We start from the raw sequence: 18789 nt of genomic DNA on the forward strand, positions 1-18789 counted from the left end.
GGCAAGGCCAGCATTTATTGCCCATCTCCAATTGCCATTGAGAGGGTGAGCCGCCTTCTTGAGCTGCGTGTGAGGGACGGAGTTCCTGGATTTTGACTCAAAGGCAGGGAAGGAACGACAATATAATAATCTTTATTATTGTCACAAGTAGGCTTACATTAACACTGCAATGAAGTTACTGTGAAAAGCCCCTAGTCGCCACACTCCCCCACCTGTTCTGCTGAGCACCTGGAGGAAATCCACGCAGACACGGGGAGAACGTGTAGACTCCGCACAGTGACCCAAGCCGGCAAGTTGGTCCTCAGTGTAAATGATTTTATAAAACTTTGCCCATGCAATAATGCAAGAAATAGCCGAGTGATTATTGACTGCAGAGCAGCTCCGCCATTCATTTAATCTGCACTAAGGGTATCCCTCATTCCGCTGCATCCATCCCGCCTGGTTTGAAATGTTTCCAAGTGACTTATTCCACACTCCATCTTATCATGTGAAAATGGGGCGAGTCATTGCAGGGAGCACTGGCGAGGGGCGCAGTGCTCCCCGCTGGGATGCCTTTAATACATTATTGCACTGTCTGTCTGTCTGGTGGCTGCTTGAATCTTGTTACTGTGAGTGACGTCGGTGCAGTGATTCAGCTGCTTCCCTTCACACATGCAGCGGCGTTTCTGCGAGCTCATTCAGAGATGTACCGCACCGGGGAGGAGGGGACGGCAGCAGCAGCAACATCTGGCCACGCACAAAGGCTTTGAGCCGGTATTTTAATAACCGGGGAGCTCTCGTCCTGCGGTGGTGTGGGGAGGGGGGGGGGGGGGGGGTGAGACTTTGAGGACAGGAGAGACAGCAAATACAAGGAGAGATGGTGCAGCAATAAGGAGCACGTGTGGGATTTGCATCAGAGGCGAGGTAACCTGCCGAGTGCTTTCAACCTGATTGTCAGCTGCACGTTTTATTTCCAATCGTTTTCATTTGTGGATGGCACAATTCCGTGAACCGCTTGTGGTAGTTCTCTATTTTGTTACAGGTCATTCTCGAGGCATGTATGTGTGTAGATGCTAATGTGTGAAGGATATGTCCAGTCTTTTATTGACAGAAAGTGGTTTGTTTTATTTAATGGAGATGCTGAATGTTTGCAGTAACCCAGAATGTTCTCTTTGCCAGCGTCAGGGCAGGAGGAGAAGATAATGAACGGAGCTTCCCAAAATACATCTTATGAATATGGTCGCTGGCTGGCCCAGTCTGGCGAGAACACCTCTGCAGCCGTTTCCTCTGTGGTGCCCCTGGCGGGGAGCGTGAATCCCTGGGATATCGTCCTGTGCACCTCGGGCACTGTCATCTCCTGCGAGAACGCCGTGGTGGTGGTGACTATATTCCACAGCCCCAGCCTCCGAGCTCCCATGTTCGTGCTGATCGGCAGCCTGGCCCTGGCTGACCTGCTGGCCGGCGTGGGGCTCATCGCCAACTTCGCCTTCGCCTACCTGCTGCAGTCGGAGGCGGCCAGGCTGGTCACCGTGGGGCTGGTGGTCGCCTCCTTCTCCGCCTCCATCTGCAGCCTGATGGCCATCACCATCGACCGCTACCTCTCGCTGTACTACGCCCTGACCTACAACTCGGAGAGGACGGTCACTTTCACCTACATCATGCTGGTGGTGCTGTGGGGGGTGTCCAGCTGCCTGGGCTTTCTGCCCGTCCTGGGCTGGAACTGCTTGAGAGATGAGTCCACGTGTAGCGTCATCAAGCCCCTGACGAAAAACAACGTGGCCGTCCTCTCGGTGTCCTTCCTGTTCATGTTCGCGATGATGCTGCAGCTCTACATCCAGATCTGTAAGATTGTGATGAGGCACGCCCACCAGATCGCCCTGCAGCACCACTTCCTGGCCACGTCCCACTATGTGACCACCAGGAAAGGGGTCTCCACCTTAGCCATCATACTGGGCACCTTTGCCGCCTGCTGGATGCCTTTCACCGTTTACTGCTTGATAGCGGACTACACCTACCCCTCCATCTACACTTACGCCACCTTGCTGCCAGCCACCTACAACTCCATCATTAACCCTGTCATCTACGCTTTCCGAAACCAGGAGATCCAGAAGGCGCTCTGGCTCATCTGCTGCGGCTGTATCCCTGCCAACATCTTACTGCGAGCGCGCTCCCCTAGCGACGTTTGATGAATCGCTAGAGAGGCCAGTTCAAAGGAGGGGAGAATAAAAGAACAGTACACGTTTCTCAGGCAATTCCCCATCGCTGTCGATGCACCGTAATTTATTTCACTTCCATGCTTCTTGCAACTTCAGGTAGCTCCCCTGGGGCTGGGGAGTGTCTTCTCAGCTGGCATGATTTCTCTGAACTCAGATAGCAGTGTTAACACAGAGATTGTGCTGGCAGGGGTCAGTACCCTCAGTTCATTTCTTTTCTACCAATGTAATTTGCCATGCAATATTTAGCTTTCAAATCTGAAGATTAACATAAGGTTATTGTGGTTGACATCTCTTTGTTACTGATGGTTACTGTGTAAATATTACCTTTTTATGGCAGGTATCATTAATTTTAAATTACTTGGAGGCAGTTCTCTCCATTAGTTCTAAACTATGAACTGGTTTAATTTATGTTAGATTGTCCTTACATATAGCAATACCGCAAGCAATCACTGCATATATTCACCAGGATTTTCAACACCTTGGTGTTTGTGTGTGAAAGATAGTGTGTTAAAATATAATCGATTGTCAAGATGATGTATTATACTTTCAATGAATGGAGGTTAGAAAGACAAAATACCATTATCAGTAAGCTTGAACATCCTAAGTATGGCATAGTCTCTGAATAGTTTCAGTTTGTGAGCAGCATAACACAATACCGGGGATATGAAATGGGCTGAGTTTGACTTTGTTTTCCAATTCCTTTGGCTATAGTTTTGAGAAATTTACTGTTAGAACCAATAACTGAATTTGTCAAGTTGTTGTGGGTGTTGTGGGGGGAGAGAAGCACTCTCTCCCCCCTAGGACACTGAATCCTAGTTGGCCTCCTTATTCGTTTTACTGTTACCTGTATTCCATGTGATAGACTTCATGCATCTTCTCACTAAATCAAATCAATTATAGTTGTTAAAATCCTGCGCACTTAGCACTGTGGTTTGATACCAATGACTAACATTTCTCCTGGCAACAGCCATGGCAAAAATGATTAAATGATCTGCATTCAGTTAAAAGGATCACACATAATATATACAACATGATAAAAATGTTATTTTAAACCACATAAATGTTATTAAGTCACTGTGTCGCACTTTATTTCACATGTGGTGATGTTTTCATGCACTCATACATATAGGTACTGCGTCATTGCACTTCACAATCCATATCATTTATATCCCTATATCATAGTTTTTTCCATCCTTGAACAACTGAAAATTGGCAGCAACAATTACTTTTTATGGTAAGTAATGTAAGTGCAAGGTTATAAACAGAGTTTGTAAATACAGAAAAGACTTAAATCTCACCTAACATCTATAGGGCCCAAATCTTCCAATTAGGGTCGGGCCCCCGTATTTTTGATCCTGATCAGGCAAAAAAGTATTGATTTACCGTCCTCCACTTTTTCTAGCCAGTCTTCCCATAGTGGATCCAACAGAACTCAAGTCAGCGCAGGAAGCCCCGGAGACATCCCCCCGGAATCCATGCAGAAATCACAACCCCTTTTATACGGTACCAGCTGCCATATTCTGGTTTCACTAACACGCTGAAATGCTTTAGGACATTTAAACTGCTTTTCAGTGTGTTCGGAAATGAATTGTGTAGGGTAGGCAAGTGTGTACGGGAAAAGAGGGGTGAGGCAGGAGGGGTAGGGTGGGTGAGGTAAGTGGGTAGAGTGGGTGAGATAAGGTGTAAGGGGATAAAATGGGTGAGGTAAGTGGGTAAGGGAGGTAAGTAGGGGGTGTCAAGGGGTCAGGGAAGTGTCAGATGGTGGGGGCCAGTCAGGTTGAGTCAAGGGAGTTAGGGGTTCAGTGGGGGAGTTGGGTGTTGGGGGACTAAGGGGGCAGTCAGAGGGCAGGCTTGTCAGTTGGAGTTATCCTGGAGTTTTTTGTCTGACTCTTCGAGGGTAAGTATGATAAGTAAGTCGGAACTGTCTGAAGTCTCCACCTCTAACTTGCAGTTGGAAACTTTTTTGGAAGGTCCGGGGAGCAGGGGACATTGCCCATCAAAGGTTCTGACTTCCTAGATTGTTCCTATAGAGTCAATGCATTCGGACTTCCATGGCACACCCTTGGGGTATGTCCGGTCAGTCTCCAATGATCTGGAGATATGAAGATCTGGGTTCTAATGTCAGGGCTGAGAAGAAGTGAGCTATTGTCTATTTGTAGCTATCAAAATGCAATTGAACAATAAATGTAAGAGCACGGTGTTATGTGGAAATGTGTTTTTTAATATATTAATAGTGAAATGCACTTTATTTTAGCAAAAATGGCACAATCATGTTGTATAGAAAAGGAAATGGCACTGATTCTCCTTTCATTTTTCTTTTTATCATTTGGATAAAAGTAATTTTCATTGTAAATTGTTCTTAATTTTGTAGACATAAAATGTGATGAAATAAAGTCATTTCTTAAAAAATTGTGTTGCATTCACTGTGTGACATACAGTTGAGAAACATAGAACTCCAGTGTCTGCGTCATGTAGTATTAGGAAGTGAGTTTATCCCTGCATTTGTCCAAATTGTGAAATCCAAATACAAATATGCAAAGAGAAGTGTCAAGTGGAGGTCAGGTGTAATCCCATAGGGACAGAAGAAAGGCAGGGGTGAGTGGCTCCAGTCATGCATCTCCTTTCAGTAACCAGATGTACACAATAAAGTGTGGCTTTACCACTGTCAGCCACAGCCTGAGAACAAAAATCACAAAGTTATTCGAAGGTGAACTTTGCTTCTGTGAGTACTTTGAATTTTACCGAATACTCTTTCTGTATTATTCTTCACCAAAATAGGTGGATTGGCCATGTTTAATTGCCCCTTAGTGTCCAGGGATGTGCACGTTAGGTTATGGGGTTGCAGGGAAAGGGGAATGTAAATGAGTAGCCCACTTGAAGGGTCGGTGCAGACCCAATGGGCTGAATGGCCTCATTCTGCACTATAAGGATTCTATGAAATTATTTTCAATTAATTTATTGTCCGCATAGTTTTCTTCATATCTTTGTTTTTTGAATTTGAGCTTATAAAGAGGGACAATGTTAGTAGTGGGGTATAAAACACAATTCCTTTCAGGCAATCTTTACAGGCAGGTAGAGCTTAGATAGATCCACAAAGCATCTTTCTCCATTCTCCAAGAATAAAATATCTTAAACACAAATGCTGAATAGTACACTAAGATAAAAAGCAAATTAGTGTTGATGCTGGAATCTAAAACAAAAACAGAAAATACCGGGAAATCTCAACTGGGCTGACAGCATCTGTGGAGAGAGAAGCGAACTAACGTTTCGACTCTGGATGACTCTTTGTCAAAGCTTTGGCCAGCCAACATTGCCCAGTATTTATAATAATAATCTTTATTATTGTCACAGGTAGGCTTACATTAACACTGCAATGAAGTTACTGTGAAAATCCCCTCGTCGCCACATTCCAGCGTCTGTTCGGGTATACAGAGGGAGAATTCAGAATGTCCAATTCACCTAACAAGCATGTCTTTCTGGACTTGCGGGAGGAAACCCACGCAGACACAAGGAGAACATGCAGAATCTGCACAGACAGTGACCCAAGCAGGAATCAAACCTGGGATGGTGGAGCTGTGAAGCAACAGTGCTAACCATTGTGCTACCATGCAGCCTTTTCTGTTTTTGTTGCTGAATAGTACCCTTGGTTGCAGCAGTGTGACATTTTTTTGGATCTGCTATGTAGTTTCTTTGAGATCAACTGGCAAATTAATTTCAGATTATTCCAAATTAGTGACAGTTCTGTGCAGTGTAGCCGTACACAATAGGATTTGGATCAAGATTTTCCAAATTTAATTTAGTAAAATTTTTTATCTAATATCCCTTCCTTGTTTAGTGTCAATTTACTTTCTTGTGTGGAATGTTCATATGTAGTTTTAATTTCTTGTCATCCTATCAGAAGTGAGTGTCTGCTTCATGACCACGTCAAAATGTTCATACAACAATGAGGTGGCACGATAGCACAGAAGTTAACATTGTTGCTTCACAGAGCCAGGGTCCCAGGTGCTGCAGCAATGGTGCCTATTTTCAGCTTCTGGAGCTGACCCCTGTCTTCTTCAGTCTGCCTGTCCTGCACCACTGGAGTCATCATCCTCTGAGCTTTGATGGCTCTGCGTCCTTTTTATATAGTTTCAACCGACTTCTGCCTCCCCTAAAGTTTTGGTTTGAAATCTCAGTTTTAGCCTTTGTTTCCTTAGAACTAGGAGAGTCAGTTTCCTTTCTCCGTTTCCCTTTTTAATTACAGTGTGTTCTCAAAAAATGTAAGTTTTGAAACTACAGATTCCATCATGGATTCCACACAGATGTGGTCTAATCAGGGCTTTGTCGAGCAGAAGCATAACTTTTACCTCCTGTACTCTAGTCCTCTCGATATAAACATTTGCATACTTTTCGCTTTTAAATTATTTTCTATACCTGTTCTTGACATTTTAATAATCTATATACCTGGACCTCCCAAATCATTTTGTGCCTCCACCCCCATTTCTAGTATTGTACCATTTAGGAAATGCCCTGTTTTATCTTTTTTAGATCCAGAATGAATGTGCTGACATTTGCCTACATTAAACTCCATTAGCCAACATTTTGCCCATTCACTTTTTTTTAAGAAAATATTTTATCGAGGCATTTATAATTTTAACATTTTAAACAACAGAGAGATCCAACACACGCAAAACCCCACAATAATATACCCAACTCCCCCAGCTCTAAACCCTAACTACCCATGCATTAGATTCCCTGCCCTTATTCGTCACTTCCATGCCTCCCCTGCCCACCCCCCCCTACTGCTGACGGTCAATTCTCCATGAAGAAGTCAATGAACGGCTGCCACATCCGAGCGAACCCCTGCAATGAATCCCTTAAGGCGAACCTAATTTTCTCTCACCTAAGAAACCCTGCCACGTCACTGACCCAAACCCCCTGATGTGTTATCTGTGTTGGATTAACACGGACTGCAACCCGATGCAGTATCATTTGAAAATAGGCTTCCAACGCTGTAGATGGTTCAACACTGCTTTATTGAACTTGCCGAGTAATGTACATAGTTCGCTGTGAGTCGACACTCTATCAATCTAGGCTTGCTAACCTTGGTATGGCTTGCCCAGACTTGCCCTGTGCATGTGTAGTAGGTGTTGCCTGTACATTGCACCCTGACTGCTGCTACAGCTATCACCAGTACGAAGAGGCCAAGCCTTGCTGCCTCGTGTGTTTTATACTGGTAATGTACCCTGTAGTGACCTGCCTGGTGATTGGTTGTTCTGTATTCTGTGTGGTAATTGGTTCCTGTGTGTGTCCATCACTGCCTGTCTGTATCTCATTATGAACATGAGTGAATATTATGACATCTCCCCTTTTTAAATAAATTTTGGATGCTTGTGGCTGTGTGCTTGTATTTACATGTGTGACTATGTGCAAAATGGTAAGTGAGTGAACATATATACATGGGAAGGTGTCTATTGTGCGTATACAAAACAAGGTGAACAAAATTTACACAGTTAAAGTCTTTAAGTCCAGTCTTTGTGATGGGCGGCGAATTCGTGTCGTCCGCCTCAGAGGTGGCGGGGGGGGAGGGGGACGGGATGCCGGCGTCTCGACAGGCGGGATTGCTGCCAGATTGGCGGGCTCGTAGTTTGAAATGTCCGGAGGAGGCGCCTCGAAATACGAAGGGGTGTGGTCAGGTGGTGGTGGGCAGGCAACTTTGCGCAGTGCCCTTCTATTGCGCCTGAGAATGGAGCCATCAGCCATGCGAACAACGAAAGACCTGGGGGCAGCCTGTCGTACAACAACAGCTTGGGCTGACCAACCTCCCTCAGGCCGCTTGATGAGAACACCATCTTCTGGAACCAGCACAGACAAATCAGTGGCATGAGCATCAAAAGTGATCTTCTGCTGGTCCCTGAGTCGCCGCACTTTTCTTAGCACTGGGAGGTGATCAAGGTCTGGAACGTGGGTGGCTGGAACAGTTGTCCGCAGGTTGCGATTCATGAGTAGTTGAGCCGAAGACAGACCAGTCGACAGAGGGGCTGCCCTGTATGCCAACAGTGCAAGGTTGAAATCGGATGCAGAGTCTGCAGCCTTGCAGAGCAGCTGCTTGACAATGTGGACCCCTTTTTCCAGCTTCCTGTTTGACTGCGGGTAGTGGGGACTGGATGTGACATGTTTGAAGTGGTAGGATTGTGCAAAGTTGGACCACTCTTGGCTGTGGAAACATGGACCATTGTCGCTCATCACTGTGAATGGTATAACGTGCCTGGCAAATGTCTCCTTGCAGGCCTTGATGAATGATTTTGACGTGAGGTCCGACAGCTTCACAACTTCTGGGTAGTTTGAAAAGTAATCGATCAGAAGTACATAGTCATGTCCATTTGCGTGAAAGAGGTCTATTCCCATCTTGGACCACGGAGAGGTCACGAGCTCGTGTTGTTGGAGCATCTCCTTGGGCTGAGCTGGTTGGAATCTCTGGGATGTGGTGCAATTGAGGACCATGTTGGAGATGTCCTGGCTGATTCCAGGCCAGTAAACTGCCTGTCGAGCTCTGCGTCGGCATTTCTCGACTCCGAGGTGACCCTCATGGATCAGCTTGAGCACCATGGCCTGCATGCTGGGGGGGATAACAATTCGATCCAGTTTCAGAATGATCCCTTCAACCACCGTCAAATCATCCTTGACAATAAAAAACTGGGGGTATTGCCCCTTGCGCCACCCATTTGCAAGGTGGTGCACTGGCCTTTGCAGCAGAGGGTCTTTGGCAGTTTCTGCTCGTATCTGGACGACACTGATGAAGTCAATATTTTCCTGCTTCTGTAGTAGAAAGATTCAACAACGCTCGTTAAGGCAAAATTACAAGGTTTTATTTACGAAGAGACTGCATGCTGTAATGGCTGAGACTTGAGGTCAGAGAGCAGTTAGTACAACTGCTGATTCCTTCCCAAGTCTGCCCTTTCACAGAGAATTAGCTCAGTATTTATACATTATCATTATCAGAATTGCGTGACTACAGCTTAGTCAGGAATTCGATCAGATGTACAAACATAAGCAATATCATAAAACAGACCTAACCTTGCTGATCTTCTCGGGCTCCTTGTCGCATCACTCATCACTCTTGTCCTTGGAGGGAACATTAAAAGGTCGGAGGAGACTTGTTCCTTCCTGACCTTATCTTGTCTTGGTCATACGGCCCTGGGTTATGATGAGTTAGTCTTATCAGGAGTTGCCGAGGTCAGGTATTTTGGAATGGCTTGACCTTCTCTGATCTTATTCAGACTTCAAGTTATGCGGAGTCGACCTTATCAGTCTTACAGGGGTCTGGAATGGTTAGGGCAGCATTTCTTACAGGGGTCTGGTGAACTGTCAGCATTCTTTACAGGGGTCTGGTGAACTGGAATGAGTAGGTCAGCTTTTCTTACATTGTATCAAACATTATGACCAGTCTTCTCATTGACCAGTTTTCCCACCATGCCATTACTTTATTCGTACCATATCACAACACATTCATCAGTGGCCGGGAAGTTGCTGGCGCACATCTGCACCTGTGCCTCGATTTGGCGAATGAAGTCTACATGTTCGCAGGGCGTGGTGATGGATCTGGATAGGGCATCCGCGATTATCAGCTCCTTGCCCGGTGTGTAGATGAGGTCGAAATCATATCGGCGGAGTCGCAGAAGAATGCGCTGTAGCCGAGGCGTCATGTCACTTAAATCCTTCTGGATGATATGGACTAAGGGTCTGTGGTGTGTTTCCACCATGAACTTTGGCAGACTGTATACGTAATCGTGGAATTTAATGATTCCTGTTAGGAGACCCAGGCACTCCTTCTCAATCTGTGCGTACCTTTGCTTGGTTGGAGTCATGGCCCTGGATGCGTATGCCACTGGAGCCCAGGACGCGGAGTCATCTTTCTAGAGGAGCACCACACCAATACCATCCTGGCTTGCGTCCGTGGATATTCTCGTTTCCTTGGTCGGGTCAAAGAACGCCAGGACTGGGGCCGTGGTGAGCTTTGCCTTGAGCTCCATTCACTCCGCTTGATGTGTTGGTGTCCACTGGAATACTGTGGTCTTTTTTACTAGATGCCGGAGGGCTGTGGTGTGGGATGCCTTGTTAGGAATGAATTTTCCCAGAAAATCCACCATCCCCAGGAAGGGTAGTACCGCCTTCTTGTCCTCTGGGGACTTCATGCCATTGATTGCCATTACTTTGTCGGAATCAGGTTGCACACACTGCTGGGATATTTGGTCGCCCAAGAATTTGATTGAAGACAGACCAAATGAGCATTTGGCCCTGTTCAGCTTGAGGCCATTCTCGTGGACCCTTTTAAAGACCTGTTGGAGCCGATCTATGTGCTCCTCGGGAGTCGTGGACCAGATTATCACGTCATCCACATAGACTCGCACACCCTCGATGCCCTCCATCATTTCCTCCATTATGCGGTGAAAGACTTCGGAGGCTGAAATGATACCGAAAGGCATGCGGTTGTAACAGTGCCTGCCGAACGGAGTGTTAAACCTGCAGAGCTTCCTGCTGGAGTCGTCTAGTTGTATTTGCCAGAATCCACATGAGGCGTCCAGCTTGGTAAAGAACTTGGCGTGTGCCATTTCAGAGGTTAATTCTTCCCGCTTCGGGATCGGGTAGTGCTCCCTCATGATGTTGCGATTGAGGTCTTTGGGATCGATACAGATTCGTATTTCACCTGAGGGATTCTTCACGCAGACCATAGAGCTGACCCAGTCTGTTGGTTCCGTGACTCTTGAGATGATGCCCTTGCTTTGGAGCTCTTGCAGCTGCGCTTTTAAACGCTCCTTTAGAGGAGCCGGCACCCGACGTGGTGCATGAATGACTGGGGTGGCATCCGGCTTGAGTAGTATTTTGTAGCGATACGGGAGCGTGCCCAACCCATCGAACACATCGGGATATTGCGTGAGGATGTCGTCTATGTCAACCTGTAGATTCACATGATATGAGGCAGTCGGAGGTGCAGAGGACATGGCATGGATTCGCTGTATCAGATTAAGGAGTTTACATGCACGGGCACCGAGCAGGGATGCCTTGTCAGGCCTGATGATCTCGAATCTTAATGTCGCCATGATTGCCTTGTGGGATACAACTAGATGACATGATTCACTGGCAGCTATGACATTGCCATTGTAATCAAGGAGCTGGCAGGCTGGAGGAAGAATTTTGTGTTGGTCTCGGATGCTGTCGAGGTCTGCCCGGGATATGAGGTTTGCAGATGCGCCAGTGTCCAGTTTGAATTGGATTCTGCACTGATTCACTTTAACGACAGCGCGCCATTCGTCACCAGAATCCACACTTAGGATTGAGAGGCGCTTTGCATTAGTGGAGGAGACATTCTCACGTGTGGTGATAATGGCCACCTGATATGGAGACTCGAGGCAGTCATCATTGGGGTCCGTTGGGCTTTCGGGATCGGAATCCTGCATGCCTTGCGGTATGCAGTGGACAGGTCTGCGTTCTGCGGGGATTGCTGGCTTTTGATCGGTGGAGCAGACCTGCATAAGGCCACATAATGCCCAGGCTTTCCACATTGTAGACATCGCCTTCCTTTGGCTGGGCATTGACGCTTTAAGTGGGCGGAGCCACAATTTCAGCACGTCATGCCGCTGACGTCAGTGCGTTCCGTGCGCCTTCGCGCCTGCGCAGTGCGGTCGGCCGACGTTCGCACATGCGCAGTAGGGTTTTCGGCCGCATTGTCCTCCCAGTCGTGGTGCGCCTGCGCTGGGCCCTGTGGAAAGCCTGCAAAACGGCCACTGAAGCCCGCAAAACAGCCACTCTCTTCGATGTTCAGGCCTGTACAGTTTTTGCCTCATGGGAGGCTAGTTTTGCCATTTCTGGCATGTTCATGGACAAAGCACGTTTCGATGGCGATTGGGAGGCTCATACGTTTGATTTTAAGGAGCTGCTCCCGCAGGGAGTCGGAATGGACCCCGAAAACGATCTGATCCCGGATCATGGAATCAGCAGTCGAGTCATAGTTACATGACTGTGCTAAGATGCGGAGATGGATCAAAAAGGAGTGAGAAGGTTCGTCCTTATCCTGAAACCTCTGTTGGAAGATGTACCGTTCAAAGCTCTCATTCACCTCAACTTCACAGTGGCTGTCGAATTTTTGCAGAATGGCCTGGAACTTTGCTTTATCTTCTCCTTGGGCAAACGTGAGCGAGTTAAAGATGTGGATGGCGTGATCCCCCGCCGTCGACAGGAGCAGCGTGATTTTCCTGGCATCTGATGCTTCCTCAAGGTCGGATGCCGTGAGGTGTAGGAGGAACTTCTGTCTGAAGATCCTCCAGTTGGCGTCGAGGTTGCCGGAGATCCGGAGCTGCGGAGGATCTTTTCCATACCGCTGGCTGTTTGTTACTTGCTTTCCGGTTGTTTCAGATTTACTCGAGGTAGGTCCGTTAGAGTTGATAGTTTCCTCGTACCATGATGTGTTATCTGTGTTGGATTAACACGGACTGCAACTCGATGCAGTGTTACTTGAAAACAGGCTTCCAACGCTGTAGATGGTTCAACACTGCTTTATTGAACTTGCTGAGTAATGTACATAGTTCGCTGTGAGTCGACACTCTATCAATCTAAGCTTGCTAACCTTGGTCTGGCTTGCCCAGACTTGCCCTGTGCCATGTATAGTAGGTGCTGCCTGTACATTGCACCCTGACTGCTGCTACAGCTATCACCAGTACGAAGAGGCTGAGCCTTCCTGCCTCGTGTGTTTTATACTGGTAATGTACCCTGTAGTGTCCTGCCTGGTGATTGGTTGTTCTGTATTCTGTCCGGTGATTGGTTCCTGTGTGTGTCCATCACTGCCTGTCTGTATCTCATTATGAACATGAGTGCATATTATGACACACCCGACTTTGGAGGCTCTGAGTCCCTCCATCCCAGCAAAATCCATCTCCGGGCCACCAGGGAGGCAAAGGCCAAAAGGTCGGCCTCTCTCCCCCCGCCCTGGCTCCTGGATCTTACGGCACTCCAAATATTACCAAAGCTGGACTCACAGTTACCCTCCCTTCCAGGACCTGCGACATGACATCTGAAAATTCCTGCCAAAATTCTCTCAGTCTCGGACACGCCCAAAACTTATGTACATGGTTCATAGGACTTCCCCCACACCGCCCACACCTGTCCCCCACGACCCACCTACAGAAGGCCCCTTTCATATGCCCACTCAACCTGCCGAAATTTAGTTTATGAAGCTGACCCAGTCCCTTGCCACTTGAATCCCCAGGTACCTAAAACTCCCTCCCACCATTTTGAACGGCATCTCCCTTAGTCTCCTCTCCTGCCTCCTTTCCTGAATCACAAAAACCTCACTCTTGCCCATATTCAGTTTGTAACCTGAGAACATACCAAATGCCTCCAGTATCCCCATAATTCCTGCAATTCCCCACAATGGGTCTGTTATATAAAGGAGCAAATCGTCCGCATGGAGCACGGCCCTATGATCCACATCCCCTCTCACTATCCCTCGACAAATGTTCGATGCTCTCAGTGCCATTGCCAAAGGCTCTATGACCAGGGCAAACAGTAGTGGGGAGAGTGGACACCCCTGTCTCATCCCCTGATGCAGACTAAAATATTCTGATCGAACCTGATTTGTCCTTATTTTCGCCACCGGTGCCTGATATAACAACCGGACCCAATCCATAAATCCCTGCCCAAACCCAAACCTTCCCAACACATCCCACAAATACTTCCACTCCACCCGATCAAAGGCCTTTTTTGCATCCATGGCCACCACCACCTCGACCTCACGCCCCTCCGCAGGCATCATTATTACATTTAGGAGCCGCCTAATGTTGGACGTCAGCTGTCTTCCCTTCACAAATCCCGTCTGGTCCTCCCCAATTACACCTGGAACACAATCCTCTATACATGTGGCCAAGATCTTTGCCAGCAATTTTGCATCCACATTTAGCAGGTAGATTGGCCACAGCTCTCCGGATCCTTATCCCGCTTTAAAATAAGGGAAATCAATGCCTGGAAAACATTGGGGGGAGCACTCCCAGCTCCTTTGACTCTTTAAAAGCCTTTACCAGGAGCTCGGAAAACGTTTTCGAAAACTCACCCAGATATCCATAAGGTCCCGGGGCCTTACCCGATTGCATTGCCCCCAACCTGTCTATAACCTCCTCAAGCCCAATTGGGGCTCCCAAATCCTCCACCAACTCCTCATCTATCCTCGGGAACTCCAGCCCATCCCCCCAGAAATCGCTTCACACCCTCCTCCCCAGCTGGGGGTTTCGATTTATACAATTTACTATAAAACTCCCGAAACACATCATTCACCCCCAACGGATCCAGAATCACCTTCCCCTCTGTATCCCTCACTTTCCCAATCTCTCTCGTTGATTCCTGCTTCCTCAGCTGGTGTGCCAGCCTCCTGCTGGCTTTTTCCCTCATATTCATACACCGCCCCCTTTACCCTCCTCAGCTGTCCCTCCGCCTTACCTGTGGACAGGAGCCCAAATTCCAGCTGCAGTCTCTGACGCTCCTTCAAATGCCCATCATCCGGAGACGCCGCGTACCTCCTGTCACCTGTCAAATTTCCCCTACCAATCTGTCCAACTCAGTCCGCTCAGTCTTCTTATTATGGGCCCGAATTGAGATGAGTTCCCCCCTAGTAACCGTCTTCAATTCCTCCCAAACCACCCCCGCCGAAACATCACCCGTGTCATTGATCCTTATATATCCCCGAATGGCCTCCCTCACCCGCTCACACGCCTCCTTCTCCGCTAAAAGCCCCACATCTAACCTCCATTGCGGCCGCTGGGCCTTTCCTTTGCTAACTTGCAAGTCCACCCAGTGCGGGGCGTGGTCTGACACCACTATTGCCGAATATTCAGCATCTACCACCTCAGCCAGCAGTGTCTTATCCATAACAAAAAACTCTATCCAGGAATACACCTTATGCACAAGGGAGTAGAACGAAAACTCCTTACTCCTCGGTTTTCCAAACCTCCACGGCTGATACCTTCCCAGACTTAGAACCCGACTAGTCCAGCCTTGGATCCAGGACTGTATTGAAATCTCCCCCATAATCAGTCGATGTGAATCTAGGTCCAGGATCTTCCCCAGCACCCATCTAACAAACTCAATGACATCACAGTTCAGGGCATATATATTTACCAATACCACGGCCATTCCATCCAGCTTCCCCCTAACCATAACATATCTACCCCCCCGGGTCCGCTTCGATATTCCCCACCTTGAATGCCACCCGCTTATTAACCAAGATCGCTACCCCCCCTTGTTTTAAAGTCTAACCCCGAATGAAACACCTGTCCAACCCATCTCTTCATTAACCTAATCGGATCCCCACCTTCAGATGTGTCTCCTGCAACATGGCCACGTTTGCCTTCAGTTGCCTAAGTGCGCGAACATACGGGCCCTTTTGACTGGCCCATTCAATCCACATGACCAGCCTAGTTGGAGGCACCCCCCTCCCCTGCTGATCAATCATAACCTCTCCTAGGCCAGTTTGCGTCCATGCCCCGTACCTCCCCAGCAGAGGGCAGTAGAGCGCAGCTGCTGATTGGCTGTTGCCGGGGAAATTTGCATACGTCCGTGTGCTCACCCTAACTTGAAGGTGGTTTGTGGAGGAGCTGTTGTCAAGTAACACTTAAACCCGAAACACTTCTTCAGTGTTTCCCTCCCTACCACCTCCTCTAACCAAAAAAAACCCAACCGCTGTAAGGATCCCAGGCGAGAGGAAGGCTCGAGGGCAGGTAGAAGTCGAAAGAAGTTGAACCATGACGTCACAGCCTGCAGGTAAGGGACTGGTTGGTGACTGGTAAGTAGTTTTTCTTTTATTTTCCCTCAGGTGTTATTGTGCGGGGCGCAGAGGTTGCTGAGTGAGTGCTTGCTGAGAAGAGGAGTGAATAACAGGTAAGCTCTTTCTTTCTTTTTCTTTTTTTATCTCGAGGGGATGACAGGGTAGGTAGTGCAATGTTCCTCCTGCAGAATGTTTGAAGTGAGGGACGCCATCAGTGTCCCTGCTGATTTCATCTGTGGGAAGTGCACCCATCTCCAGCTCCTCAGAAATCACTTTAGGGAACTGGAGCTGGAGCTGGATGAACTTTGGATCATTCGGGAGGCAGAGGTGGTCATAGATAGAAGCTTCAGGGATGTAGTTACTCCGAAGAATCAAGATAGATAGGTGACGGTGGGAGGGGCTGGAAGGAAACAGTCAGTACAGGGATCCCCTGTGGTCGTTCCCCTTAGTAACAAGTATACCCCTTTGGATACTGTTGGGGGGGGGGACTTTCCAGGGGTAAGCCATGGGGTACAGGTCTCTGGCACAGAGTCTGTCCCTGTTGCTCAGAAGGGAAGGGGGGAGAGGAGTAGAGCATTAGTCATTGGCGACTCCATAGTTAGGGGGATAGATAGGAGATTCTGTAGGAACGAGAGAGACCCGCAGTTGGTGTGTTGCCTCCCAGGTGCCAGGGTGCGTGATGTCTCAGATCGTGCTTTCGGGATCCTTAAGGGGGAGGGGGAGCAGCCCCAAGTCATGGTCACATAGGTACCAACGACATAGGTAGGAAAAGGGATAGGGATGTAAGACAGGAATTCAGGGAGCTAGGGTGGAAGCTTAGATCTAGGACAAACAGAGTTATTATCTCTGGGTTGGTACCCGTGCCACGTGATAGCGAGACGAGGAATAGGGAGAGAGAGGAGTTGAACATGTGGCTACAGGGATGGTGCACGAGGGAGGGTTTCAGATTTCTGGATAATTGGGGCTCATTCTGGGGTCGGTGGGACCTCTACAAACGGGATGGTCTACACCTGGACCAGATCCTGGGGGGTAAATTTGCTAATGCTCTTCGGGAGGGTTTAAACTAGTTCAGCAGGGGCTTGGGAACCTGAATTGTAGCTCCAGTATACAGGAGGTTGAGAGTAGTGAAGTCATGAGTAAGGTTTCAAAGTTGCAGCAGTGTGGCAGGCAGGAAGGTGGTTTAAAGTGTGTCTTCTTCAATGCCAGGAGCATCCGGAATAAGGTAGGTGAACTTGCGGCATGGGTTGGTACCTGGGACTTCGATGTTGTGGCCATTTCGGAGACATGGATAGAGCAGGGACAGGAATGGTTGTTGCAGGTGCCGGAGTTTAGATATTTCAGTAAGCTCAGGGAAGGTGGTAAATGAGGGGGAGGGGTGGCATTGTTAGTCAAGGACAGTACTACGGTGGCAGAAAGGACGTTTGATGAGGACTGAGGTAGTATGGGCTGAGGTTAGAAACAGGAAAGGAGAGGTCACCCTGGTAGGGGTTTTCTATAGGCCTCCGAAAAGTTCCAGAGATGTAGAGGAAAGGATTGCAAAGATGATTCTGGATAGGAGCGAAAGCAACAGGGTAGTTGTTATGGGGGACTTTAACTTTCCAAATATTGACTGGAAACGCTATAGTTCGAGTACTTTAGATGGGTCTGTGTTTGTCCAATGTGTGCAGGAGGGTTTCCTGACACAGTATGCAGATAGGCCAACGAGAGGCAAGGCCATATTGGATTTGGTACTGGGTAATGAACCAGGACAGGTGTTAGATTTGGAAGTAGGTGAGCACTTTGGTGATAGTGACCACAATTCGATTAAGTTTACTTTAGTGGAGGGGGGTATATCAGGGGGGTATATATGGGGGGGATATGGGAGGATATGGGGGGGATGATAAGGGGGGGTGATGAGGTGGGGGGTGGTTGATGAGGGGGAGGTGGGGGGTGATGAGGGGGGGTGATGAGGGGTGGGGTGGGGGGGGTGAGGAGGATGAGGGGAGGAGGATGAGGGGGGATGATGAGGGGAGGATGATGAGGGGGGGATGATGATTGGGGGGAGGGGGGATGATGGGGGGGTGGGGGGCTAGAGGGGGGATGATGAGGGGGTATGGGGGATGATGAGGCGGGGATGGGGGAGATGATGAGAGGGGGATGGGGGGATGATGAGGGAGGGGATGAGGGGGGTGGATGGGGGGGGATGAGGGGGGATGGGGTGATGATGAGGGGGGGATGATGAGGGGGCATGAGAGGGGGATGGGGGGATGATGAGGGGGGGATGGGGTGATGATGAGGGGGGGATGGGGGGATGATGAGGGGGGATGAGAGGGGGATGGGGGTATGATGATTTGGGGGAGGGGGATGATGATTGGGGGGAGGGGGGATGATGGAGGGGGGATGATGGAGGGGGGATGATGGAGGGGGGATAATGGGGGTGGGTGGTGGGGGGGATGATGATGTGGTGGGGGGTGGATGATGAGGGGGTGGGGGGCTAGAGGGGGGATGATGAGGGGGTTGGGGATGATGAGGGGGGATGGGGGAGATGATGGGGGGGTGGGGGGCTAGAGGGGGGATGATGAGGGGGGATGGGGGATGATGAGTGGAGGGGATGAGAGGGGGATGGGGATGATGAGGGGGGGATGGGGGGATGATGAGGGGGGATGGGGGGATGATGAGGGGGGGATGGGGGGATGATGAGGGGGGGATGGGGGGATGATGAGGGGGATGGGGGGATGATGAGGGGGGGATGGGGGGAGATGATGGGGGGGATGGGGAGGGATGATGAGGGAGGGGTGGGGGGGTGATGAGTGGGGGTGAGAGGGG

The 18789-nt window shown here is 48.9% G+C and overlaps 1 protein-coding gene across 1 annotated transcript; it reads left to right on the plus strand.

Moving 5' to 3' along the window:
* The first annotated feature begins 811 nt into the window (after window positions 1–811).
* gpr12 (G protein-coupled receptor 12) lies at window positions 812–3891 on the plus strand. Its single transcript, XM_072476918.1, has 2 exons — window positions 812–903; window positions 1159–3891. Exon 2 carries the CDS (start codon window positions 1182–1184, stop codon window positions 2163–2165), a length of 984 nt encoding a protein of 327 aa, XP_072333019.1. The 5' UTR covers window positions 812–903; window positions 1159–1181; the 3' UTR covers window positions 2166–3891.
* Window positions 3892–18789: the final 14898 nt, after the last annotated feature.

This window comes from Scyliorhinus torazame, chromosome 15 (assembly GCF_047496885.1).
Source record: "Scyliorhinus torazame isolate Kashiwa2021f chromosome 15, sScyTor2.1, whole genome shotgun sequence".
Classification (NCBI taxonomy): domain Eukaryota; kingdom Metazoa; phylum Chordata; class Chondrichthyes; order Carcharhiniformes; family Scyliorhinidae; genus Scyliorhinus; species Scyliorhinus torazame.